At 41.2% G+C, this 25,239-nt stretch overlaps 1 protein-coding gene across 1 annotated transcript in view; it reads left to right on the top strand.

The window, feature by feature from the left end:
- The window catches only part of TARBP1 (tRNA guanosine 2 -O-methyltransferase TARBP1), a gene marked incomplete at its 5' end in the record, with an annotated part of 37,935 nt that overhangs the window by 11,801 nt on the left and 895 nt on the right, over positions 1 to 25,239 (top strand). The window contains 18 exons of the mRNA XM_083605980.1: positions 2,513 to 2,688; positions 7,489 to 7,586; positions 8,435 to 8,596; positions 9,690 to 9,880; positions 10,386 to 10,638; positions 10,723 to 10,911; positions 12,512 to 12,711; positions 13,821 to 13,892; positions 14,671 to 14,791; positions 15,533 to 15,643; positions 16,036 to 16,185; positions 16,495 to 16,581; positions 20,295 to 20,491; positions 21,945 to 22,026; positions 23,324 to 23,495; positions 23,692 to 23,877; positions 24,292 to 24,416; positions 24,987 to 25,123. Coding sequence (XP_083462106.1) covers positions 2,513 to 2,688; positions 7,489 to 7,586; positions 8,435 to 8,596; positions 9,690 to 9,880; positions 10,386 to 10,638; positions 10,723 to 10,911; positions 12,512 to 12,711; positions 13,821 to 13,892; positions 14,671 to 14,791; positions 15,533 to 15,643; positions 16,036 to 16,185; positions 16,495 to 16,581; positions 20,295 to 20,491; positions 21,945 to 22,026; positions 23,324 to 23,495; positions 23,692 to 23,877; positions 24,292 to 24,416; positions 24,987 to 25,123 — 2,709 coding nt within the window. The remainder of the gene's footprint in view (positions 1 to 2,512; positions 2,689 to 7,488; positions 7,587 to 8,434; positions 8,597 to 9,689; positions 9,881 to 10,385; positions 10,639 to 10,722; positions 10,912 to 12,511; positions 12,712 to 13,820; positions 13,893 to 14,670; positions 14,792 to 15,532; positions 15,644 to 16,035; positions 16,186 to 16,494; positions 16,582 to 20,294; positions 20,492 to 21,944; positions 22,027 to 23,323; positions 23,496 to 23,691; positions 23,878 to 24,291; positions 24,417 to 24,986; positions 25,124 to 25,239) is intronic.

The following is a 25,239-nucleotide window of genomic DNA, read 5'->3' as shown; positions in this document are numbered from 1 at the left end:
TCCAAAAAAATATTAAAATCCTCTAATACATCAAACATTAAAAGCTTCCCTAAATAGGGCTGCCTTCAGATGTCTTCTAAAAGTCTGATAGTTGCTGTTCTCTTTGACATCTGGTGGGAGGGCGTTCCACAGGGAGGGCGCCACTACCGAGAAGGCCCTCTGCCTGGTTCCCTGTAACTTGGCTTCTCGCAGTGAGGGAACCGCCAGAAGGCCCTCGGCGCTGGATCTCAGTGTCCGGGCAGAACGATGGGGGTGGAGACGCTCCTTTAGGTATACTGGGCCAAGGCCATTTAGGGCTTTAAAGGTCAGCACCAACACTTTGAATTGTGCTCGGAAACGTACTGGGCGCCAATGTAGGTCTTTTAAGACCGGTGTTATGTGGTCTCGGCGGCCGCTCCCAGTCACCAGTCTAGCTGCCGCGTTCTGGATTAGTTGTAGTTTCCGGGTCACCTTCAAAGGTAGCCCCACGTAGAGCGCATTGCAGTAGTCCAAGCGGGAGATAACCAGAGCATGCACCACTCTGGCAAGACAGTCCGCAGGCAGATAGGGTCTCAGCCTGCGTACCAGATGGAGCTGGTAAACAGCTGCCCTGGACACAGATTTAACCTGTGCCTCCATGGACAGCTGCGAGTCCAAAATGACTCCCAGGCTGCGCACCTGGTCCTTCAGGGGCACAGTTACCCCATTCAGGACCAGGGAATCCTCCACACCTGCCCGCCTCCTGTTCCCCAAGAACAGTACTTCTGTCTTGTTAGGATTCAACCTCAATCTGTTAGCCGCCATCCATCCTCCAACTGCCTCCAGACACTCACACAGGACCTTCACCGCCTTCACTGGTTCTGATTTGAAAGAGAGGTAGAGCTGGGTATCATCTACATACTGATGAACACCCAGCCCAAACCTCTTGATGATCTCTCCCAGCGGCTGCATATAGATGTTGAAAAGCATGGGGGAGAGGACAGAACCCTGAGGCACCCCACAAGTGAGAGCCCAGGGGTCTGAACACTCATTCCCCCCCCACCACTTTCTGAACACGGCCCAGGAGAAAGGAGCGGAACCACTGTATGACAGTGCCCCCAGCTCCCAGCCCCTCAAGACGGTCCAGAAGGATGTTATGGTCGATGGTATCAAATGCCGCTGAGAGATCCAGCAGAACTAGGAAACAGCTCTCACCTTTGTCCCTAGCCCACCGGAGATCATCAACCAGTGCGACCAAGGCAGTTTCAGTCCCATGATGAGGCCTGAATCCCGACTGGAAGGGATCCAAATGGTCCGCTTCTTCCAGGCGTGCCTGGAGTTGTTCAGCAACCACTCGCTCAATCACCTTGCCCAAGAATGGAAGATTTGAGACTGGGCGATAGTTGGCCATCGTGGATGCATCTAAAGATGGTTTTTTAAGAAGCGGTTTAATAACCACCTCTTTCAGTGGGTCTGGGAAGGCTCCCTCACGGAGGGAAGCATTCACCACTCCACGAAGCCCATTGCCCAGCCCTTCCCGGCTAGCTTTTATGAGCCAGGATGGGCAAGGATCCAGGAGACAGGTGGTTGGTTTCACTCGTCCAAGCAGCCTGTCCACATCCTCAGAGGTAACAGATTGGAACTGATCCCACGCAATTTGACTAGACAGGACTCTGGCACTCTCTCGCCTCAGCCCTGCTCCCACGGTGGCGTCTACCTCTTCCCGAATCTGAGCGACTTTATCTGCAAAAAAACTTTGCAAAATCATTGCAGGCGATCATGTGGCCCGTACTGGGCCCCGATGTAGCAGGTGGTTCCGCTAGATTGCGAACCACCTGAAAAAGTCTCCTGCTGCTGTTTTCTGCAGATGCAATAGAGGCGGTGAAGAAAGTCTTCTTCGCCGTTGCTACTGCCACTTGGTAGGCTCGACATTGAGCTCTAACCCGTGTCCGGTCAGCTTCAGAATGGGTCATCCGCCACCGGCGCTCTAGCTGTCTCAACGATTGTTTCATTGCCCTCAGATCCGTGGAAAACCACGGGGCTGTTCGGACTCCATGCAATCGGAGAGGGCGCTTCGGAGCCAAACAGTCAATAGCCCTGGTTAACTCCACATTCCAGCGGGCCACCAGGGAATCAGCTGAAAGGCCATCAACATGGGATAAAACATCCCCTACCACTCTCTGGAAACCATTTGGATCCATTAAGTGGCGGGGGCAGACCATCTGAATTGGTCCCACCTCCCTGCAGAGGGGAAGGGTCACGGAGAAGTCCAGTTGCACCAGGAAGTGATCTGTGTTTTCCCAGAGTATAAACAAATGTTGGAACATTTTGTGTATTAAGTTTGGTTTATCTACTCTTTAAAAATAACTAAATAAACAGTGTCAGCACTGGGTGTTCGAATGTGACACCATTCCTGCTTGATAGCATACAATGTAGGCTGAGGTATGTTCTCCTGCTTTTTGCTCAGTTGGAAGGTGAATGCAGTTTATCTACCCAGAAGTCAGCAATACAGACAGTGGACTATGTTTCTCTTTTTAATGTTTGTTTCGTGTAGTGTCAATGGCAGCACAGAACGGATTGAGCTGAAGGCTCTCCTAAACCCTCTACTAGATGTCTTGCTGAAACTTGGCACTAATCCCTACATCTCATCACTGAAAACCGATAAAAGCCTACAGCTGCTATTGAAGCTACTGCAGATTTGTTCAATCAAATGTTCCAGTCCACGAGTTGGTTAGTGGTATATTCAGTATGTTGCTCTTATGAATCTTGCCCTTCTAACTGGTGTAACAAAATTAGGCTAATAGACTCATCAAAACAAATTGTAGTAAGTCGCTTTGAAACAGGAATTCACATTAAAAGCAAATGGCCGTATTAAAAATGTCCAGAATGCATCTAATAAGGAATTACTACTTTCTTAACAAACATCTAAATTCAAAGATAATTTGGATACCACAGAAAAAATAGGCATATTAAGCTACCATGTGGTATAGTGTTGATAAATCTGGTAATCTTTGTCCTGTTTTGCCTTACAAGTAGGGGTTCTGTTTTTCTTCAGAATGAGGCATACAGAATGAAAAGTAATTCTAAAATATAGCTGTTGTTATAAACATCTTTGTGGGTTTGATCAAGAGGTTTGGTAAAGGTGAAGGGGGCTGGTGGAAGTGCTTTGCTGCCCCATCCACCCATCAGCAGGCCCCCAACATCCCCACTCCACCTCACAGTCCTTACTGAAGGTCCTGGGACCCTGCTGAATGGGCTGCCCTGTGGCACAGGAGGGTGGGGAGAAAGGGAGAAGTTACCTCTACTTTTCAGGGATCTCTCCCTACACCCGGCATCCCAGCCTCTGCCCCACCTCATTCAACAGGGACTCCTGTCCACAGGGAGAGGCTTTTCAGGGCAGCGGAGGAAGGGAGAGGGTGGGAAAGTTTGGTTCTACCAGCCCCTTTCAGCATGCTTTATCTCTGGATTAATTCTTTAAAATTGCCATTCAAAATGGCCCCAAGAGCTACCTTTAGAATGCCAGACATTTAGAAACTGGGGTGATCAATAATGCATTCTACTTTTTTTTAAGTAAAAGCATGCAATTGGGGACTGTGAACTGTGATTTGGGGTGTGTGTCTGTCATTTTGTTTTTTTTTTTTTTTTTTTTATAATTTAGAAGTTTATTCAGCGTTGGTCAGAACAAAGAAAAAACATGACTGCCTGCTTGCGTGTTCAAGCACAGAGAGAGAAACGAAAGCAATAGAAAACATAAACTTCCTGTGAACAGGAAATACACAGACTCTGTGACTCACAAAGCCTGCTCCCTTTTATTTTTTTTTTTATAATATATTTATTAAAGTTTTCAAATAAAGCATATATTAGATAAGCACTTATCATTGTCCATTTAACATCTCTCAATTGTTACATGGGACTCCCCCACACCTCCCGCATACACTTACATCATTATTAAATTAATTTCAAACAAATTATCATTTAACTCATCTTAATTAATAATCTTAATTTGGTTTGACATATAATTCAGCCTTAAATCTAATTTAATGGTAGACAATTGTCTGCACTGGCATCCAATTCAGCACTCAGCCAAATTACAATATTTTTGTAAATAAATCTTAAATTTCCTCCAGTCTTCTTCCATCCTTTCTTCTCCCTGGTCTCGAATTCTGCCGGTCATCTCGGCTAATTGCATATAGTCCATCAGTTGCATCTGCCATTCTTCCACAGTAGGTAGCTCCTGAGTTTTCCAATTCTTGGCAATTAATATTCTTGCTGCTGTTGTTGCGTACAAAAAGAATGTTCTGTCCTCTTTTAACACACTCTGGCCTACAATACCCAGGAGAAAGGCCTCTGATTTCTTAGTAAAGGTGTATTTAAACACCTTTTTTAATTCATTATATATCTTCTCCCAAAAGGCCTTCACTCTAGGGCAGGTCCACCAGAGGTGAAAAAATGTTCCTTCATTTTCCTTACATTTCCAACATTTGCTATCAGACGAATGGTATATTTTAGCCAGTTTAACAGGGGTCATGTACCATCTATACATCATTTTCATCACATTTTCCTTCAACGCATTACATGCAGTGAAGTTCAGCCCAGAGGTCCACAACCTTTCCCAATCTTCAAACATAATATTATACCCAATATCCTGCGCCCATTTTATCATTGTTGATTTTACCATTTCGTCATGTGTGTTCCATTTCAGCAGCAAGTTATACATTCTTGAAAGTACCTTAGTCTTAGGTTCTAACAGTTCAGTTTCTAACTTTGACTTTTCCACTTGGAATCCTAGCTTTTTGTCATTTTTAAACACTTCTTTAATCTGAGCATAGTGTAACCAGTCTCGCACTTTGTCTCTCATCTTTTCTAAACTCTGCAATTTCCAGTTGTCACCATCCTTTTCTATTATCTCCCAATATTTTGGCCAGTTGGCCTCCATATTGGCTCTTTTCCGAGCCTTAGCCTCCAGGGGTGACAGCCACCTCGGAGTTTTATTCTCCAGTAAGTCTTTATATTTTGTCCAGACATTAAAAACTGATTTTCTGACAATATGGTTCTTGAAGGCCTTATTTATCTTAGCTTTATCATACCATAAATATGCATGCCATCCAAACGCATTATTAAAACCTTCCAAATCCAAGACATCCGTATCTTCAAGAAGTAACCAATCTTTTAACCAGCAGAAAGCTGCAGCTTCATAATACAACTTTAAATCTGGCAGGGCAAAGCCCCCTCTTTCTTTCGCATCTGTTAATATTTTAAATTTGATTCTGGGCTTTTTGCCCTGCCAGACAAATTTAGAAATATCTTTCTGCCACTTCCGGAAGCACTCTGTCTTGTCTACAATCTGCAGTGTCTGAAACAAAAATAACATTTTTGGCAATACATTCATCTTGATGGCAGCTATTCGGCCTAACAAAGAAAGTTTTAGTCTTGACCAACTATCCAAGTCTCTCTTAATCTCTGACCAACATTTTTCATAATTATCTTTAAATAAACTCAGATTTTTTGCTGTTATGTTTACCCCTAGGTATTTAACTTTTTTAACCACATTTAGTTCTGTCTCTTTCTGAAGCTGTTCCAACTCAATATCTGTCATATTTTTCCCCAAAACTTTAGTTTTTTGCTTATTTAACTTAAATCCTGCCACTCGACCAAAGTTTTGAATCAGTTGTAGTACTCTTTTCAAACTAGACTCCGGCTCCTGTAATGTCAGAACTAGGTCATCTGCAAAAGCTTTAAGTTTATATTGTTTCGCTCCGACCTGAATCCCTTCCACCAACCGGTCCCCCCTAATCATATTCAGGAGCACTTCCAGAACCGAAATAAACAGTAATGGGGAGATCGGGCAGCCTTGTCGTGTACCTTTTTCAATTTTAAACTCTTCTGTAACCACATTGTTAACTATCAGTTTAGCCTTTTGTTCTGAATATATTGCCTCAATCCCGTTCTCAAACCCCCGTCCCACTCCCATTTCTTTTAAATTCCCCTTCATAAATTTCCAAGAAATGTTGTCAAAGGCTTTCTCCGCGTCTATAAAAATTAAAACTGCTTTAGTGTTTATGTTTGTTTGTAAAAGTTCCAATATGTCTATGATGTTCCTTGTGTTAGTAAACATATGTCTGCCCGGGAGAAAGCCTGCCTGGTCTTTATGGATTATCTCACTTAAAACTTTCTTAAATCTTCGTGCCAAAACATCTGCAAATATTTTGTAATCCACATTTAAAAGGGAGATGGGACGGTAATTCTTGAGTTGTGTCTTTTCAGTTTCTGACTTTGGAATCAATGTGATAAATGCTTCTTTCCACGATTCAGGCGCCTTCTTCCCCTCCATTATTTCATTACTGACCTCCAACAAAGGTTGTATCAAATAATCCTTCAATGTCTTATAGTAGTTAGAGGTCAGTCCATCTGGCCCTGGTGATTTGCCCTGTTTCAGACTCAAGATGGCCTGTTCAATCTCTTGTCGTGTTATTTTGCCATTTAAAATTGTTCTATTTTCTTCTGACAGCTTTGCTAATCCATTTCTCTCCAAAAATTGTGTAATCTCTATTTCATCTTGTGGCCCTTGAGTATATAACTTTTTAAAATACCTCTGGAAGCACTTTCTAATCTCTCCCGGGTTCTGAATGTTCCTTCCTTCAACCTCTAAGTTTGTTACTGTATTTAATCTTTGTCTCCTTTTCAACTGCCAAGCTAGCAGTTTCCCACATTTATTTGCCGATTCAAAAGTTTTTTGTTTCATTGTTTTAATCTTCCATTCTATTTCCTGATTTATCAGCTTGGAATATTGCGCCTGATAAAGTTTGATTTCTCTCAGAATCGGTTGGGACTTCGGGTTAGATCTTAACTTCTTCTCCAACTCTTTGATACTTTCCAGAATTTTGTCTTTCTTTTCATTTTGCAGTCTTTTCTTTAAGGAATTCTGTTGAATCAAGAACCCTCTCATCACAGCTTTACTTGCATCCCAGATAGTTCTTTTTTCCACCGTAGTGTTCAAATTAATCTCAAAATAGTCCTTTAAGGTTTTTTGGGCCTTCTTTACAATTCTTTGATCTCTAAACAGGCCATCATTCATCTTCCATCTAAAGGAGCCGATTGGGATCAATGTCATATCCATTCTCAAGGCGTTATGGTCGGAGCATGTTTTGGGGCAGATTTCCACCTTCCGTGTGTCTGTCATTTTGAATGATATATCCTATTATATGCTTTACCATGGTAATTTCATTGTGTACTACATCACATGTGTATGATACTGTAAGCCTGCAACATTTAACTTGTGCGCATTCGGCTTTTACACATATGGCAAAAACCCTAAACACTAAATAAAAAGGAGCAAGGGGCAGAAAACAGGCAGGATTGCTGGACTTTGGCAATTCTACTTGCCCTTGAACCCAGTGAGTTTTGGCTAGACACAATTTTGGTTTTAGGGGCAATCCCCGGAATGCAACCCCTGCGTAAGTTGCAGGTTTACTGTTCAGCTTTGGGAACAATGGTACTACCAGTATTTTAATTAAATGTATCTCCATACAGATGGGATAATAGCATTTCTCCAGAATTCATTTATGACTGCCACAGAAAGTATTTTGGATTTTCTCCTCAGAAGACTTACAGCAAATGAATTAAATACTGTAAGTACTTAGTGTAAATATTGGCTTGGAATTATTCTTCTTTTAATTCAGAAGGGTAGCAATATTGTGAAAGTGTATTCATTTGGAATGTTCAGAAATATATTTAGAAGAGAAATGCCTTGTCAACAAACATTGTGAAAAGCATTTACCAAAACGGATGTTTTAAAATTTCCCTCTAGCCATGTAAAAATATTTGAAACCAAATGCAAAAGTGCAGATCCAGTCACACAGTTAAAATGAGTATGTTGGTTGACAAGTTATTGTGATGGAGGAGCTGGTGTAGTATTCACATTGGTTTTTAACTAAGGTTTAGTGTGTGGTGTGCAAACCAGGCCATTGAGGCTGTTAGATTAATGTGAAGCAGTCGCCTGTCAGAACTTGTGCAGAATGTGGGGCTGAATGGGGACATGCAGACCTTTGATTCTGTGACCTGCTCTTGCATGCTGCCTGCCTGCCCATTTGTGCATTCATGCCAAGCAGGGGGACGGAAGGACATTAGGACTCTGTTAATGCTTTGAAGAGCTTTCTGCAGAACAAGAATGATTAGATCTGGATCTAATTAACCATCAACATAGTTTTGCATGCCCAAATGTATCTTATATCAGCAGCCTTCTGTGTCACATGGCAATCTACTTTTGAAACAGAGATTTGTTTGTTTGTTTGTTTTCAAGGCAGTCCATGGTGTGGCCTGGAGGCAACATGCCAGTTAAAGAAAAGTCAAAAATTATACTGAGCATGTCTAAAGCAGCTACTTTGGAACTTGGCATTGATATTAAAGTAACTAATTGTGCAAACTGTATCTCCTAGGTTTTGTTTTAATGGACACCTGTAATAATGTATCCCTTCAGATTTCAGATCTGCAGCGCTGTAATTTATATCTAGAAGTGTTGTCAGAGCTGATGAACATTTGCTCAGTCAATGGCTGGAAAAAAGGACCATCCATCTGCAGCTTCATCTCCTCTCTGATAAATACCTCTCTCTGCAGTGTTCAAGAGGGAAATAGTGAAAAGGTAATTTTGTCTTAAGTTGAGTCATAATGCTTAGGCACAGTGCACATATTTTCACAAAATACTCCTTTGTACTACTTTTGAAGGGAGAGGAGAGCAGCTTGGATTTAAAAATGTTGTGGCACTCTTCTGTTTACAGTAGAAAACCAGATACTCTAGATATGCCATAATAGATACAGATACATTTACCAGCTAATGTTTTCCAGTTTTCTGATGTGTAGTTTAAAAGTAATGAAAACAGACTGTGGTCAGATATCCCAATTTTTAGTGCTGTATTGAAATAAGACCAGATCAGTTTATTAGGGCCAGGATCCAAAGAGCCGTGAAACTGATTACGTGAGCCAAGTGCCCTCCATGTCTAATGGCAAATTGCTTTTGAAAGTGGGTGGGAAGTTTCAAAAAGAATTTGTGATGTCGCTTTGGCTCCAAGCCAGTACAAAATACCTCAGTGTAGCTAGTGAAAAGGAATGTAAAGTGATACTCACACACTTCTCTCTTTGTGCTTTGATATCAAGAGTTTGGGCAATAGGTATAAAAAGAAGAAAACCTTGAAATAAAAAGTGGCCATATTTTCTCATAATCATCTTGTGTTAGATGGTTCACATGGCAATTATACAAATCTTTACAATTTGACATTAGAAGGAAATAGAGTCCCTGCCTAATTGCATACCCAGTCTGCTGCTTTCCTCCAACCCAAAGGCAATATCTTCATATCCTACTTTCGCTGTACAGGCCCTGTTCACATCCCTTTGTCTCCATCTTGTACATGCCATGCTTCCTCCTCACAGCGCTAATCTAATCTATTCAAACCACCTGGCAGCTGAATATATGCTGGGGGAGGAAAAGGGGCTTCTCTTCATCTACCTTATTTGCTGAACAGCTACATATAAAATGTGTCACTTATTTGAGTTTTTTAAATTAAACTCTTTAATATATTTAAGAGTCAAAGGGTACTGCTCCTATGTGGAACAGACCTTTTATTCTATATTCAGGCTGGTATAATTATTTTTATTAATATTTTTATGTTTATTTTTTTCATACTTTATCAGAACACATTGTAAGAGTTTGAAAATTACCTGTGTAACTTCGCTTTCAGGAGGTAAAACTTGGGGAACAGATTCAGAAGGTAGTGAGTATGGCATCGCTAAGTGTGATTTGTGAAATTATTGATCAGAAGCCAGATCTTCAGCTTGAATCTCTCCCAGCTGTTGAAACCCTAAAAACAACTATTTCCTGTGCTCAACTTAACCATGTATTAAAGAAGCCTTGCAGTATGGAAAAAGATAGGTATTTGTGTTAATCACTTTGTTTAACAAAATTTAATTGGAGAGAAATCTACTATTCTAACTTCTATCTGTTTTCTGAAATTCTACCTATATATGTATATATAAAAGCAGAATATCTTAAAGGCTTCTTTAGTCTTCTGCCATTCCTGTTCTAGATGTGTTCCTATTATCCCATTTCCTAATATGTAAGCATTTTCCTCTTAGGATTTAGACTGCAATCCTAACTATGTCTATTCAGGAATAAATTCCATTGATTTATATGAAGTTTAATCCCAGGTAAGTGAGGTTAGGATTGCAGCCTTAGTTAAATTCTATGTGATCATGAGCTTGGAAGTATGTTCCCAGTTATGTCTGTGGGGTTGTGCTGTTAATTAATTTTATTGGGTCTTGAGCTGTTGCTAGACATTTAATTTAGTCTGTTCCTTTCCTTGGAGTACAATACAGTACATTTCTCTTTTTTAAAAAAAGCAAAGGTGAACTGAAATATTTTTCAACTTTTATTACAGTTATCTTGAAGAGCCAGCATCTCATCAAGGATGGGGGAAAATTGTAGCATGTTATATACATGATCAGTGGGTTTGTCTTCACTTTGTTCTAAATAATTATCAAAAGCTTTCTAAGGACAAATATATGGAGCACTTTTTGCCAGATGTTCAAAAATGCACAAGAATTTTACAGTCTGCGCTGGAAGCAGTGGCAATTCTTCCTTCTGATCATATTTTACCTGTGTTTCATTCCATGAAAATAGTTGTTTCCAAGGTAAATGGTTTAAAACAATGTATGAATTTATTACATGGCTTTATATTTTCTGAAAAACTAAATGCTACTTCTTTTTGTCTTTAGCTTTTGGAATCCTCTGAATCTCTGTGCATAGAGGCTTTTGACTTAGCATGGAAAATTATATTTGCTCTTAGTAACACACAGCTGATCTTTTGGCCCAATCTAAAAGCTTTTGTTCAGTTTGTGTTTGATCCTGAAATTCTTGCTGCCGCAGCAAAGAACAAGAGTCAGGCATACACCAGGATAAAAGAGGTAAATGTTTTACATTTCTTGTTCTTCCTGCAATCTCTGTTCTTGGCAGTTGTGTTCAGATTATCGTATCTCAGCTTGTTAACCTGAGGTGTGCACAAGTGTTCTGCTTCTGCACATAGCCCTTGAGCCATGGTTAAACTTGGAATCCCCTGGTTAACTGGGAAACTATGGTTACTAACTCAGGAAGAAGCCAGAATCAAATCATTGTTTTAATTTGGTTTAATATCCTAGGTTGTTCTGGAGCTGGTAACCTAGTTTCCCAGTTTGGAGATTCTTCGATCAATTAGAGACTTTCTGATATGATGGCAGCTCACGTGAAAGGGCCCTGTGCCCAGGCAAAATCTTATGCTATCTTGTTTAAGAACTATGATTTTCAAAACTTGCTCATAATCTTTAATTGAGCTTTCCCCCAGGTCAGCATGAAGCAAGTATATGGAAGCTTGGTTGCTGTTATGTTTTTAACCACTAAATCTAGGGATGTAGCTCAGTAGTAAAGAATATGCTTTGCATGCAGAAGGTCATAGGTTCAATCCCTGGTATGGTTGGGAGAAACTCCTCCCTGAAACTACAAAAGCTGCTGCCACTCAGTGTAGACAGTATTGAGGAAGATGGACCAATGGTCTCACTTGGTAAAAGGCCACCTCCTATGTACCTGTCAGGGAACTGCCATCAGCTCAGAGGCGAGAGGTGGAAGGGCAATTGTGTTACAGGGAGCCTCCGAAGATCTTGCGAAGCAGTTCTTACTCTGGCGAGGAGGGAAGCCCCGCCTCCAGTGGGGAAGGGGCGCAGGGATCAGAAGATGCTAGGGAGAGCCTCAACACTGAGCCTGAGCAAAGTGGAGGGGAGGCAAGTCCCCCTTTGCCAGCGCCCACTCTGTGCAGTAGGTTTGGGTGCAGAGAGGGGAGGAGAAGGATGGGGGTCACATGACTGTTATGCTGGGGAAGGTATAAGGACCGCCCACTCCCAGATTCTGCTAGCGACTGAGCCGACATGGACTTGCAATGCTCTGCACTGTAAATAGTTTTGTACAGATAATAAAGCCTGGAAAAGACAGGTTGGAGTCTTGCCTGTTTGCTCTCGAGCAACCACACCAGTACCTGACAGTACCTATGCAGAATATAAACTGCCTCCCATCAGACTTGTGTAAAAATGACAGCTAGGGATATAAACTATGTATGCTATACAGTCAAACCCCGGGTCCTGAACGCCGAAAACTGGGAAGTAAATCCTCCAGTTTTTGAACATTTTTTGGAAGCTAAATGTCCAACGTAGCTTCCGCTGAGTGCAGGAAGCTCCTGCAACCATTCGGAAGCCGCACGGGCTTCCGGAACAGATTACGTTCAGCAACCAAGGTTTAACTGTATAACTACATAAACTATGTATGCTTTTGTTTTACTTCAAATCCATGTTTCTTAAACTTCTTAAAATGCAGGAAAGTATAGGAGAAAAATGTTACTTAAACAGTAGTATGCAAAATGTGAACTTTTAATGCTAACTTGCTTTTACAGAAGTACTCGTTTGTACCCACTGAAACAAGACTTGCTTATTTTAAAATATGCTAAAACCAGTAAATGATTGAAATGATTTCCCCCTCTTTAAGATCATATTTCAGATGATTGAAATGTCTTCAACAAGGACTGGCGTCTTTAATATGTTGTTGACTTACTGCTGTCAGTCTTGGCTATTTCCTACTTCTGATGACCCGAATGCTGTTGAAAAGGCTTTTTCAAATGCTAGCAATTACAGTGAACTTGTTGTAGAGGCCTGTTTATTTGGAACTGTTTTCAGGCGTGATCAAAGGTAAAAACAAAAGCAATGTTACTTTTGTGTTGCACTTGGGAAATGTATTGCTGATTTATGTAATAATTTCCACAGTTGGTTTTTGTTGTAGCAAAAATAACAAAGGGTTGTATCCAGTGGTGTCTATACAGAAGGGGAACAAAGTTTCACTTGAGCAATGGGGCTTCCCTTTCCTTTCCCTTCCCTTCTACTGCCTCCAGCTCTCTGCATAGCCCCAATACAGGCATACCTTGGTTTTCGAACAGCCTAGTGCTTGAACAATTTGGCACCCGAACAATTGAAACCCGGAAGTGATTGTTCCGGTTTTTGAACATTCTTTTGGAAGCTGAACATCCGACGGGACTTCTGCAGCTTCCGATTGGCTGCAGGAGCTTCTAGCAGCCAATCAGAAACCAAACTTTGGTTTTCAAGTGCGTTGGAAGTCAAACGGACTTCCGGAACGGATTCCATTCAACTTCTAAGGTACGACTGTATTGGCTCAAGGGTTTAGGGATCCTCCTCAGGAGAACTTGAGCCTGGAGGGAGAAGAGGAAGAGGATATCCTGTTGTGCAAGCAGGACTTCAAAGCATCTTGTGTCATCTTAAAGATCAGTACATTTATTATGTATTATTTTGCATGGATCTGTACCACAAGACTTTCTGTTGTCCTTATGGATTTATCTATTTTTTCATTATTTTATTAAATGCAAAATGAAGCATAAACAAAATCCACACAGGAAACAGGTTAGAAATATTGAAGCAGAGACAAAATGGGGATCAGAGATATCAACAATACATATCAGACTTTTCAAAGAATAGAAATTATAACAAGTCTATAAAAATAGAAACATAATTAACATGGAGATTCCTTAATTTCTCAGGGTAGTGAACTGCATTTCCAGCAAACCTTAGTTTCTGAAGCTCTGTACAAATTTCCCGCTTTATTATATCATCCGTTTATAGGCTGGGGGTGAAGGAGATTGGTATGATTATGATGTTCATGTTAATAATGCAGAACAAAGAAATTTCTCCCTTTTATGTGGATTTCTGATGGCGGGGAACCTTAAACTATAATAAGTAAATATTGAAAAAAAATCTGTTTTTTTTCTTCTCCTTTTAAATACATCAAGACTCGTTCAGGAAGTATGTGCTTTTATAGAAAATCTTGGAGATGAATGTGCAGCAAATGTTGTTACAGAAAGGTCAGTATTTCGTCACCTGGTTTTATAATAGTCATAATTCACTGTATCTGTACCATTCATAACATTCATCTCCCCACTTCTGTTTCTTCTGAATCATTGTTTCCTGAATTGTGCTTCAGGAAAAATTATCTAAACAGCAGGGCGCTAGGAAGTCATCATGAAAAAGAAGATAACAAGGAAACTGTGCTCTTACAAACATTATAGCCAGGATCCAGAGAACTGCACAACTAGTTTTGTTCATCCAATGGGATTCTGGGCTTTTGTGTTTTGAACAGCAGTCTTCCATGCTTTTGAAACTGAGCAGAGTTTCAAAAGTTGTTTGCCATTTGAAGATGAGAAGTGAAAAATCCTCCTAGGCATGTCCCAAGCCTTTTGGACATGTGTAAAATAGCTCTTTAGATTTTGTTTCCATGATATGGTCAGACAGAAACAGCATGTTGAGCTAGGTAAATTCTTAATCTTGTTATAAGAGCCACATTTGGCCCCCCAGCCTCAGATTCCTCATTCCTGATCTATGGCATAAATCATGCTGGATAGCTTCAACAAGATTAATTCCACAGTTTCAAATTTGATCCTGGTAGGGCATCTGCCTGTAAAAATGCAAGTGTTTGATTTATCCTAGCAGCCCAGCCAAATTAGAAGGGGGGGGGTCAATTATTGTGGCTCCCTTAAACATATGTTTGCACCACTGAAATATAAAGCTGAAATGGGGAGTGACTTATGCAAAAAAGGGAGCACACGGTCAGAGGATTAAAAAAAGTAATATATTGTATTACAGTACGAACAGGGATGACCATTATGTGAGAGTTTGCGCCATCAAATTTCTGTGCTTGCTGGATGAGACAAATACATTGCACAAGAAGTTTATAGAAGACTTTGTGATGAAACTACTTGATAGGGTAGGTATCTGTTTATGGTGCTTTGTGCATATGTCTTGGCTTTGACAATTGGACTGCTCTGGTTGCTGGGGACAAAGCAGCCCCCCCCCCATCTCTCACAGAGGTTATTTCCATACTGTTATTATTTTGTGGCAATCATGCCCTTCATTTCTTTGCTTGCTTTGCTGTCATTATAGCTTGTAATAAAGATAAGATGGAAAATGATGGAAAATAATGGATGGAAAATGTGAAAGCCTGGGGTGTGTGAGTGAAGCAGCTTATCCAAAAGTTGCTGCTTATACGACACCTATTAATCATGGGGCAAGATATACAGCAGCATTGTGTTAGCTACATCAGATATTTGTGTTAGCTGCTTCAGAATATGTAAGATTGCTCCTGAAGAAGGAACCAGTTCCAAAACTAGATTGAGCTACGCTAGACTTTAATAGTTGTTGCTTTTGAGAACCAAAACTCCTCTTTGCATTCTGTGTATACTGTAGATATCTACAGCGTTCAAATCCAGGATGTATTTCTGCAGCTAGAGTACTGTCATCTTTATGAGAGTTGTGTACAGGGTCTTCCTTACTTGCGAATTGCTGCATTCAGTGATCTTTCATCCAGCTTGGAGATGCTAGGAAGAAGTATCCTGCATCTGCTGTCCTTTTGACCTAGACTCTCCCTTGTGATTAACCTTTTCAACCAGAACTGAAAGAAACTAAAGTACCAAAGCATTCAGCTTGAGCAAATTTATATTCTCTACAGGGTGAACTCATGACCAAATCAAAAAACCGCTATTATGTGAACTCCTTACAACACAGAATTAAAAATCGACTGTGGCAGACATTGCTAGTTCTGTTTCCAAAACTTCATGAGGTACTGTTTTTCATAGCATTTGTTTTTATTACTTATTTTATTACTTATGAAGGGAAAGTTAATTAATAAAACAGCTTTTCTATTTATAAAATGGGGTGCATAGTACCACAAGTATGTAAGACTTCCTTCCAGCATATAATTTCCCTAAGAAGAATTGCTTAGAATTAAGAAGGTAGGCTGCTTTTGTGGCTGTACTATTAGTTTTTTAATTGACTGGCTAATTTGAAATGATTCATTTGCTCTTTTACTGCTTTTTATTTTTGTTAGTTTGTTGTCTGTTTTGAAACCCCAGGAACCTTTTAAAACCCCAGGAAGGAAAGAGTAGTGTGTTTGTGTGTGATTGATGTAGGTTTACAAAGTATAATTGATTTCATACCTGTTATTTTATCTAGGATATTTTAACAAGAACTATTGACAGGATTCTACAAGCTGGACATAGTAATAATCAAGCATCAGTAAAGTACTTAATAGAATGGAATATCATATTGATTCTACATAAGTTTCCTCATTTTCTTCAAAAGTTCTGGGATTGTTTTAACTATGTGAGTAGTAAGGTATTTGGTTGTTCAATTGTGAATAAATCATATATGTTTTTATTGAGTCCTTAAGTACTTTTCAAGTATTAATTTTGTTTTTCTTAACTGGATTCCAGGGACAGGGGTAACATTTACCATTGAATATATTGACGTTGATAATACATGTAATAATTGTGTTAAAGCAGTTAAGCCCCTGTATTTTGGAGGCATGAATGACTGTTTCTGGGTTCAAAATTGGTTGATAAGCTGTAATTAAACTATAAGGAACTACATGCATTGGGAAACCTTGATACTAACACATGGCTTATTTTTCAGGGTGAAGACCAGCTTAAAACTAGCATTTGCACATTTTTAGCAGTGATGTCACATTTTGACGTAATTCTCCAAAATATATCTGAGAAGGTGCATTTTTTTGGTTGAAACTAAGAAATGGGGTGTAGGGAACAAATAATAATAATCCGCTAACTATATCTTGTTGAGGTTACTGCAATGTGTTTTATGGGGCTGCCTTTCAAGACCACTCAGAAACTTTAAAGACCAAGGCCTATCTACTCCAAACCAGTGGCAAACCACTGGATAGCAATTACAAGCCAACTAGCAGGGTATGAGTACAGTAGCTGTCTCTCCTGCTGTTAATCCCTTAGCACAGGCATAGGCAAACTCAGCCCTCCAGATGTTTTGGGACTACAACTCCCATCATCCCCAGCTAACAATGGTCAGGGATGATGGGAATTGTAGTCTCAAAACATCTGGAGGGCCAAATTTGCCTATGCCTGCCCTTGCAGCTGGTATTCAGAGATGTGCTGCCCCTGATTCTGGAGGTAGAATATGGCTATCATGACTAGTAGCTGCTGATAGCTCTGTCCTCCATGAATTTGTCTAATCCCCTTTTAAAGCCATCTACAGTGGTGCCCCGCAAGACGAATGCCTCGCTAAACGAAAAACTCGCAAGACGAAAGGGTTTTCCGATTTTTTAGCGGCTTCGCAAGACGAATTTCCCTATGGGCTTGCTTCGCAAGACGAAAGCCCACAGGGAAATCTCCGGGGACAGCGGGGAAGTGCAGCGCGCCTTCTCCTCTGTTCCCGGACCTGTCCTGAAGGCTTGCGGTGGGAGGTCCGGGAACAGAGGAGAAGGCGCGCAGCGCTTCTCCTCTGTTCTAGGACCTGTCCTGAAGACTTGCGGTGGGAGGAAGGTTTTCCTCCCCACCGCCAACATTCAGAAGGCTGTTCTGAAGGCTGGCGGTGGGAAAAAAAGCCCTTCTCCCGCCGCCAGCCTTCAGAAGAGTTCCCCCAGGGCTGCCTAGGCTGCGGATAGCAGCCTGCTGCCCCGCGCGAGGGGCGTTCTGCTTCAGAGCGCCCCTTGCGCGGGGCAGACATTCGCAGCTTGGGGAGCCCTGCAGGAGTTCCCTGCAGGGCTCTCCAAGCTGCGGATAGCAGCCTGCTGCCCCACGCGAGGGGCGCTCTGCTTCAGAGCGCCCCTCGCGCGGGGCAGACATTTGCAGCTTGGGGAGCCCTGCAGGACTTCCCCGCAGGGCTCTCCAAGCTGCGGATAGCAGCCTGCTGCCCCACACGAGGGGCGCTCTTAAGCAGAGCGCCCCTGGCGCGGGGCAGCAGGCTGCTATCCGCAGCTTGGAGAGCCCTGCAGGGAACTCCTGCAGAGCTCCCCAAGCTGCGAATGTCTGCCCCGCGCGAGGGGCGCTCTGAAGCAGGGGTGCTTCAGAGCGCCCCTGGCACGGGGCAGCAGGCTGCTATCCGCAGCTTGGAGAGCCCTGCAGGGAACTCCTGCAGAGCTCCCCAAGCTGCGAATGTCTGCCCCGTGCGAGGGGCGCTCTGAAGCAGAGCGCCCCTGGCGCGGGGCAGCAGGCTGCTATCCGCAGCTTGGAGAGCCCTGCAGGGAACTCCTGCAGAGCTCCCCAAGCTGCGAATGTCTGCCCCGCGCGAGGGGCGCTCTGAAGCAGGGGTGCTTCAGAGCGCCCCTGGCACGGGGCAGCAGGCTGCTATCCGCAGCTTGGAGAGCCCTGCAGGGAACTCCTGCAGAGCTCCCCAAGCTGCGAATGTCTGCCCCGTGCGAGGGGCGCTCTGAAGCAGAGCGCCCCTGGCGCGGGGCAGCAGGCTGCTATCCGCAGCTTGGAGAGCCCTGCAGGGAACTCCTGCAGGGCTCCCCAAGCTGCGAATGTCTGCCCCGCGCGAGGGGCGCTCTGAAGCAGAGCGCCCCTCGCGCGGGGCAGCAGGCTGCTATCCGCAGCCTAGGCAGCCAAGGGGGAACTCTTCTGAAGGCTGGCGGCGGGAGAAGGGCTTTTCTTCCCACCGCCAGCCTTCAGAAGGCTGTTCTGAAGGCTGGCGGTGGGGAGAAAAGTCCTCCCCCCCCCCCCCCGCCAGCCTTCAGAAGAGGTCCGGGGACAGATTGTCCCCGGACCTGGTCTGAAGGCGGTCTCCATAGGAACGCATTAATTGATTTTCAATGCATTCCTATGGGAAACCGTGCTTCGCAAGACGAAAAACTCGCAAGAAGAAAAAACTTGCGGAACGAATTAATTTCGTCTTGCGAGGCACCACTGTATATTGGTGACCATCACAGCAAATCCCATAGTTCAGCTATATGCTGTGAAGTAGTACTTCATTTTGTCCATTCAACTTAATTAGATGACCTGGGTTCAGGTCAATTTAATTTTGTCCATTCAACTTAATTAGATGACCTGGGTTCAGGTACTTTGAGAAAGGGAGAAAAACCTTTCTGTATCCATTTCCCCCACACCTTACTCATCTTACCCCTCCTGGTAGAATGCCCCCCAATGCCTTCACTTGGCTAGATTGCTGACTATCACAGGTCATTTGGACCATATCTTGCATGTTTAAAAGTTTCACTGGTTCCCCATGCATTTCTAGGTTTAAATAAGTGGTTCCAACCTGTAAAGTTCAGTATTTTGAAGACCACTTGCTCCCATTCAAGCCTGCTTGTTCATTAAGGTCATCTGGAGAGGCCCTTTTTTAGATACCTCCAGCTACAGAAGTTAGTGAATGGTGACTGAGAATCGGGTCTTCTCAGCAGTGATGCACTGGCTCTAGAATGTCCTCCCCAGGTCTGTGCACGTAGCGTCTGTACTTAGGAGTTTTAGGCTGCATGTGAAAACAGCTCCCCACCCCAGCCTTTTTAATAACTACGTTGTAACATCACAACACTGATGTTCACTTTAGAGCATCCCCAAACTCGGCCCTCCAGATGTTTTGGGACTACAACTCCCATCATCCCAAGCTAACAGGACCAGTGGTCAGGGATGGTGGGAATTGTAGTCCCAAAACATCTGGAGGGACGAGTTTGCAGGTGTCTGCTTTAGAATGTATTGGTCTGTTAACTGAGGTCCAGCTCTGAGGGCCTTCTGGTGGTTCCCTCATTGTGAGAAGTGAAGTTACAGGGAACCAGGCACAGGGCCTTCTTGGTAGTGGGGGCCGCCCTGTGAAATCCCCTCCCATCAAATGTCAAGGAAATAAACAACTATCTGACTTTTAGAAGACATCTGAAGGCAGCCCTGTTTAGGGAAGTTTTTAATGTCTGATGTTCTATTATATTTTTAATATTTTGTTGGAAGCCACCCAGAGTGGCTGGGGAAACCCAGCCAGATGGGTGGGGTATAAATAAAATATTATTGTTGTTGTTGTTGGGTGGGGTATAAATGTTGTTGTTGTTTAGCAATATTAAGAAATGTTAATAGTTTTTACTTTGCAATGTTTTGGCATTTGTTTTGTTCTGTTTTTAATTTGTAGGCCACTTTGAAAATATGCTATTGAATGATGGAAGACAATTTATTATTAATTATTACAATTAATATACATTTGCAGATGTATGTTGGTTTATAATGCTGCAAGTTAGCTAAGAGTTGAAGGCTATGCATAGAAGTATAATTCTATATGGACTAAAAGCTGGAGTAAATCTTATGTTTGGATGTAGGATTTCTTGATAAAACTTCAGTTGAACTTCCAGCTCATTGCCGTGTCAATTTAAAAATGTTTCACATTAGGAATTAGATGAGTTATAGTTATACGACTTCTTACATATAGTTGTATTGCTTCTTACAAGAAATGTATGAACTACTAAATGAATGCCTTTCTCCCTCCAGACACCAGCCTTAAAGAAAGCCCTTGTCGTTGTCCTACAGTGGTGTTTCCATCACAATTTCAGTGTTCGACTTTATGCTTTAATTGCCCTTAAGAAAATTTGGGGAATGTGCAAAGCATTGTGTGTGGAAGATTTTGAAGCTTTAGCTCCAGTTATTGAATGTAGTCTCAATCAAGCAGAAAGCATGCATGGAACAGGGTTAGTAGCACATAATTCTTTTAAAATACTGCTCCAAAATGGAAACACTTTCTAGACCACTTACGGATGAATCTAATTTTCTCAAGGAGCACTTTGTTATACCCATAGTTGTGTTGTCTCATCTGAACAAGGTAGAACATTTTAAAATAAACCAAATTCAGCAGTAACAGATAAAGTGAAATTATGAAAAATGTTTGGGGATTTCTTTTTCATCAGAAGCATACCTGGCCTGTGAAACAGAAAACTAGACTGCTTGTCTCTTGAATTTTAATAAACTGACTTGCACTCCACTTATTTGAATATAGGTCAATCACTTCCATATTATTATTGATGGATTAGATAGAAGATACTGGCGGTTTGTGGAGTAAAAGGGAGAGACCAATAGTGTGGCAATTTGTTTATTCTTTGGGAGACTGTGAGGTTAAATTGATCTGAAAGTGCTGCATTAATATATGACTTAATGTCTGGAAGAATGTTGAGTGGTGAACCAAATAAGGCAGGTAATAACCGTGTAGGTGTATATAAACACAAATCATAATGAAATTGTAAGCATTTTTATGCAGAAGAAAGTCCCATAGAGTTCAGTGGATCTTACTCTTGAGGTGATTATGCTTAGAATTGCAACTTTGAACTATGCCCGGTCTGGGGAAGAAGATTTAATCCTTTGAATATATTTCATTATTTATATTATATTATAATTATAATTATTATATTATATTATATTATATTATATTATATTATATTAACCTGGCCAGAGCCTCTGAAATGGGACAAGTTAAAGATCTAAATTTGATAACATATATATATATATATATATATATATATATATATATATATATATGTTGTGATTCACAGACCCACAAATGAGTTTTCCCAGCTGTTTGTTCTGCAGCAGCTTCCACTGCCAAATCATGGAACTACTGTTTAAATTCCATAAAAAGCAGCTGCAATATGTAATTTGTCCCAAGTGTTTCAGCACAGAAAAGGGCTGGAAGAATTGTGATGTGCATTGCTTAAAACAATGAATCAATGAGTCACAGCCATAGAATCTAACTCACAGATATGTGTATGCTCAACTGTGATTTATTCCGTGGAGAGACCTCAGCTTAGTGTGAAAGGAAACCATGTGGAGATCAGGTCCTTCTATTGAAACCATGGGGAGCTTTGTTAGTGCTTCTGCACCACAAAGAAATTCCCTTGATCGAGGCGATGTTGTGTAATACCTCATAATTACCCTTGTGTGCATACTAGTTGGAAAGTGACCAAATCGTAATAGAAAAGAAGAATTATGCTGCAATCCTTACCCGATTTGTCTGGGAGTAAGCCCCATTGAATTAAATAGAACTTATTTCTGAATATACATGGTTAGGATTGATTGCCTTTTGGTAACGTTCTAAAAAGAGGCTTATTGGGACATTTTCTTGTCATACATCATATTATCCTTACAATGCAGGAATGCTAAAAAGAATTGGCAGCGCATCCAAAAACACTTTTTCTTTGAAAACTTTCATCCACTTAAGGATTACTGTGTTGAGGTAAGTACATAAATATTCAGTGTTTTGTTTATTTATTTTTAAAAAACAACAACCTTAGATCTGTCTAATTGATGACACTGCTAGTGTGATCAAGGAGACATGGCTTCAAATTTCCACTCATTCAAGAAACTAACTAGATGACCTTGGGTCATTAAGCAAAGGCATTTGTGTGTGTGTGTGTTGAAAACATCAATCTCACTGCCAAAGTCATCCTAATTCTGCACCATATTGTTTTTATATGTGTGCTTACTTTGCCTAATGTACAGTTCAGTCCTGTGCGTGTCTTCACAGGCATAAGCCCCATTGTTCTCAACAGGATTTACTTCCAGATAATACATGATTGCTTCCTTGTTCAGCTTTTGCTACAGGACCCTTAAATCACGCACCCCAGATATTTGGAAATTCACTAAACCCCTTCTGTTTCTTGAAATTTTATCCAATATTGTACACATTCATAAAAGCTAGAAACAGACATTAAATAAGGAAATGAAAGTCCAGGGTCTGAATTTCACGTTTCTTTGCAGCCTCAGGATGTACGCAACCCTGAACCTCATATAGAAGCCTGTGCTTTGGGAAATGACTACTTACTTGGAACATGTCTTATTTTATGGATTGCCATTATGCAGTTAGAGAAGGTGGGCAGAGCAGTTCAATTAGGGTGGAGTATTTATGGTGGAAGAACCACCAAATCCAGAGTCGTCCTAACCAGGGTGGCAAGACACAAAGTACACCAACTCTTGGTATTTTCCCTCCAATGTCAGGGGAGTGGGAAGGTTTTGGATACGGCAGATCTTCTTAATATACCCATATGATGTCCATTTTATCTCCCTACTGTCATTGCAGGTGGGGTTGTACTCTAAATATGCTTGCCTTCCATTAAAGTCAATGAGATTTAAGCCCAGTCATACCTTGGAAGTTGAACGGAATCCATTCCGGAAGTCTGTTCAACTTCCAAAACGTTGGAAAACCAAAGCGCTGCTTCTGATTGGCTGCAGGAAGCTCCTGCAGCCAATCAAAAGTCGCGGAAGGCCCATCGGATGTTCGGCTTCTGAAAGAACATTCACAAACCGGAACAATCACTTCCGGGTTTCGATCGTTTGGGAGCTGATTTGTTCGGGAGCCAAGGCATTCGAGATCCAAGGTACGACTGTACACTGAAATATGAGTGGGACAGACCGAACCATCATTTTGTTTCTCTATTTATAATAGGGCACTAATGCTTCACTTTGACTGGTTCATGGCTAATATATTTCGGCATTTTCAGTGCTAGTTCAATTTTCCAAATATTATTTTTCAGACAATATTTTACACCTTGCCACAACTTTCAGAAATTGCAGAAGAGGAATTGATTTCTCTATCTAAATTTAAAGCATTCACAGACATCCCACTGAGCTCAACATTTCCATTCTCTCATTCTCGAACTTCACTTCTTGATCTGAAGCAGTGTGACTGGTCTCAGCAAGATTTGGGTAAATAACTAGTGCTGGCTTAAATAGTCACGTATATTTTATATACTTCTTTTAAAATTAATTGTGCAGTATTTTAACAACACAAAATGTTAAATGGTTATGAAGAATATTGTTTGCCCTCAGTATTTAATTTTCTAATATGCTAGGATTCTCAGCAGAGTTTGTTGCATTCAGGTAACTAAATATTCAATCTTAGGTTTGAGTTCAGCTGAATCAAGCAGCCAAAGGCAATGGACAGATGTTCAAAAAAAGATAATTCCTTGGAAGGACAGCACTCCTGATCTGGAGCTTGTATTTCAAGATCGGGCTACTAAACTTGGAAAAGCAAACAATAAACTGATTGTAGTGGCTTCACTCATTGATAAACCTACCAATTTAGGAGGTAAGATCTTACCCACTTGAAACTACTAGTACATGAAAGTATGTTATGTGACTTACATTTTTTTAAAAAAGCAAACTTTATATATTCAACCTCTATATATAAAGGATTTCCAATGGAAATTGCATTTAATCATCAAACTGCAGCACAAAAGAGAAGTGCCTTTCACTTTCCCCCCTGACATTACCATAAATTAGTGTACTTTAGCCACTTGTAGTAATTAGTTGTTTGCAGGGCCATGTTATAGGCTGATGAGGATGCTTAGTTTAAGATCTTTAAGGGAAGAGTGAGTCATGCTATTGTATTTTTGTATAGCCTGATAGACGTACCATGAATGCCCTTCTTCAGCATCTAAGTGCCCCATTCAATTAATGAAATATGACTCATATTAAATGAAAGTGTTCTGCTTATTTGTAGGCTTGTGTCGTACATGTGAAATATTTGGGGTGTCGGCTCTCATTGTTGGCAGCCTTCATTATATAAATGACAAGCAATTTCAGTACCTCAGTGTTTCTGCTGAACAATGGCTTTCCCTTATTGAGGTGAGTAAAGAGTATATTACTTGTAGACTACTTAAATGTAACTTAACTTGACTCAGATTTTCATGAATGGGCTTGCCTAACATTGTATGGGATTAAAATTATTTATGCTAGTGTTGAAGTGTTATGCATTAGTCTGCTACCTTTACAACTCTTTCCTGTGATTGACTGGGTTAAGCCTCTGGCTGTTTTACTACAGTTAAGCACTTTGACATTTCTTTGATTTCAATGGGAACGTTAAGCATGTGTGTTCCTGAATATATTTCTGACTAGCATTGCTGGAGTGTGGGCTATTGTCTTCATAGCTTGTTTGTGGCATTTCTGGAGGCATCTGGCTGTAAGTTGGAAACGAGTTGCTGCACTAGATGGGATTCCCAACCTTATGCCTGCTTTTTTTGTTTGGCTTTATGAATCTTATAAAGATACTGTATCGGTCCACATGATGTTAGCCTTTCAGCTGATCAAAATCTGACATATTTTGACTGATACAGCTATTTTGTACTGTATATCAATAGAGGTTTGCATTTAAACATTTCTAAACTAATTTCACTTTTTAAAAAAATAAATGTGCAGGTAAAGCCATTCCAGCTTGCTGATTATTTGGAGCAGAAGAAAATGGAAGGCTACACTATAATAGGTGTAGAACAAACGGCTAAAAGTTGTGATCTGACAGAATATTGTTTTCCAGAGAAATCCCTCTTGCTGCTGGGGTAAATAAAAAAACAAAACTTTTTAAATATAACATGATTCTAAATAGTTTTTTTCGTAGTGAAAGCTGAGAATTGTAGAGTTTGAGGAAAATGAAAAGATCAGCTATAATTGTTGT

This window comes from Podarcis filfolensis, assembly GCF_964270895.1.
Source record: "Podarcis filfolensis genome assembly, chromosome: 3".
Taxonomy (NCBI): Eukaryota; Metazoa; Chordata; class Lepidosauria; order Squamata; family Lacertidae; genus Podarcis; species Podarcis filfolensis.
The sequence above is the reverse complement of the archived record's forward strand: the minus strand, read 5'-3'. Positions and strand labels throughout refer to the sequence as shown.